This window comes from Nansenia antarctica, assembly GCF_963989245.1.
Source record: "Nansenia antarctica genome assembly, chromosome: 1".
Classification (NCBI taxonomy): domain Eukaryota; kingdom Metazoa; phylum Chordata; class Actinopteri; order Argentiniformes; family Microstomatidae; genus Nansenia; species Nansenia antarctica.
The window spans coordinates 73,485,898-73,488,397 of NC_137674.1; the positions used below are offsets into that span (position 1 = coordinate 73,485,898).

The 2,500-nt window shown below is 43.8% G+C and overlaps 1 protein-coding gene across 1 annotated transcript in view; it reads right to left on the reverse strand.

The window, feature by feature from the left end:
- The window catches only part of LOC308152903 (CBY1-interacting BAR domain-containing protein 2-like), a gene marked incomplete at both ends in the record, with an annotated part of 4,521 nt that overhangs the window by 1,941 nt on the left and 80 nt on the right, over positions 1 to 2,500 (reverse strand). The window contains 3 exons of the mRNA XM_080525975.1: positions 1,204 to 1,305; positions 1,477 to 1,545; positions 2,365 to 2,500. The exon at positions 2,365 to 2,500 is cut by the window's right edge and continues 80 nt beyond it. Coding sequence (XP_080382101.1) covers positions 1,204 to 1,305; positions 1,477 to 1,545; positions 2,365 to 2,500 — 307 coding nt within the window. The remainder of the gene's footprint in view (positions 1 to 1,203; positions 1,306 to 1,476; positions 1,546 to 2,364) is intronic.

A 2,500-nucleotide genomic window follows, 5' to 3' on the forward strand; every position in this document is an offset into this window, starting at 1 on the left:
CTTACGTGACTCGTGGGTCTCATGTTTTAACTCAGTTGTTATGTTATGCTCAGACTTTTCAAAATCCGACCTGGGTCGCGTTCAGAGGTGGCATTATATCGCATACATGTCTGATATTTAGCAACGCGCCCCTGTCATGTCGCGTTTAATGCGACTTTTATGTCACTCTAGAGCGACAGAAAGACAATAGGTGCACAATCTCCACTACTTCCTGAAAGGCACCTTGCATGAACATATCCTGTCTCACTCTATTGGTTTAATTGATTAATCAGCTACGGTAAACTGTTGGAACACACAGTGCACAGCTGATTAATCAATTAAACCAATAGAGTGAGACAGGATATGTTCATGCAAGGTGCCTTTCAGGAAGTAGTGGAGATCGTGCACCTAGCCTATTCTGTGCCGGTTCCTTGGCGGTAACTACAGAATGAACATTGAACATGAGCAGGTGCTCCACAAAAAAACATAGCTAAGCATTTGGCTCTCTTTTTCCTCAACCTTCTTCCTTTTATCAGTCAAATAGCTTTGACCTTTGACCATTTGTTCATATCTTTGCCGGCTTCTGCTGCACAAAAAAATTAAAATGAAACGGTTGTAACGTTATCCATCATGTTATCCGTGGTTACTTCCGTAAACAGTGCGCTGTGCTTGACGTCCTGACGTCATTGTTAATGTAGGTCAAATATAGGTCACATTTTAAAAGTAATGTGAACTGCCAAACAAAAAAATCGGAATTGAGCATCAAGACCTGCAGTGTGAACTAAGCCACCATACTTAATCTGTGTCCATGGAACCAGCCCTATATTTCTCTCAAGGGTAGCATTGGTGTAGTTTAACTTCTTCAATTGTAAAGTAATTGGTAATTTGGTTTACAATTATTTTTTTGGGTAGCTTCCCCAACAGTGGATATCAGTGGGCGAGGGCCAGACTCCATAGAAATCCTGTTACCTGTGACTGAAAATACCAGTTGAGTAAAGGAAGCATGAGCAGAAATAGAATGTCCTTCATCAATAGTTCATACTTGTCACTGGAATGCATGACAACATTGGGATATAATAATCATGAACAACACATTGTCTCTGTAGCAATACAATAATGTTCTGTACTGAGCCTAACCCTAGAGTAAGGGTAGCCGACGATGAGAGTACTGTAGTGACACTCCTTGTGGTGCTGTGCCTGTCAACTATTGAGGTGGAAGGATACAATGCTTTGTCTGTCTGAGGGACTTTTCAGTCTGAGCTTCTCCAGTTTCTGTACTTCTTTCAGCTCCCTGTTCCGATCTGCATTGAACCTCTTCAAATCTGCCTGCATGTCAAAAATATCATCAGATAAAGCAGCTTCACACAGACACAAGAGGTTAGCTATCCATTCTCTTTCATCATCATGATGAGAGCCTTGTGAAGTGTGAGCGTATGACTGTATGTGTGATGAGGAGGGAGCCTGCTTTTGTCTGGCAGGAATTTATAATGTACGCACTCTTTTGGTTTTGACGATATCACCATAGGCCTTGAGGGGAGTGACAACTCTTGTTTCCAGCCTTTCTACCTATCAGGGAAAAATAGAGCAGATCTTCAAAAACAATCAGTATTCATACAGTACCACATACACTCACCGGACACTTTATTAGGAACACCTGTACACGGTCTCATTCGTTCAGGTGGTGTAATGGTGTGGGGAATGTTTTCTTGGCACACTTTGGGCCTGTTAATACCATATCAATGATATCAATCATGGCTTGAATGCCACAGCCTATTTGAGTATTGTTGCTGACCATGTGCATCCCTTCATGGCCACAATGTACCCATCTTCTAATGGCTGCTTCCAGCATGATAATGCACCATGTCACAAAGCAAAAGTCAAACTGGTTTCATGAACATGACAATGAGTTCAGTGTTCTTCAGTGGCCTTCCCAGTCACCAGATCTAAATCTAATACAACACCTTTGGGATGTGGTAGAACGGGAGATTCACAGCTTGAAGGTGAACCTGAAAAATCAGCAGGAATTGCCTGATGCAATCATGTCATCATGGACCAGAACCTCAAATGAATGTTTCCAACATCTTGTGGAATCAATGCCACAAAGAATTTAGTCTGTTTTGAGAGCAAAGCGAGGTCCTACTCAGTATTAGTATAGTGTTCCTAATAAAATGTTCAGTGAGTGCATATCGCTGTGGCCCCTATTTGATTTGTAACAATCATTTTAAATCATTTTCATAGACATCCTCAATCTGTAAGGCACCAGACGAACTAGTAGTATCATACATGGGTCCATGGCAGTACCCCACCCCCAACCCCCCTCTCACCCTCAGCCTGTCAGTAGTCCTGCACCATGGCCAGATCCCCCCCACACTCACACCCTCTCACCTTGGCCTGCCGGTAGTCCTGCACCATGGCCAGGTCCTCCGCCAGGTTCTTCAGGCAGGTGCGGAGCTCCGGGTCCTCTGTGTTGGCGAAGTCGTTGAGCTGCAGGACCAGCTGGTCGGCCCGGTCCCTCAGCTTG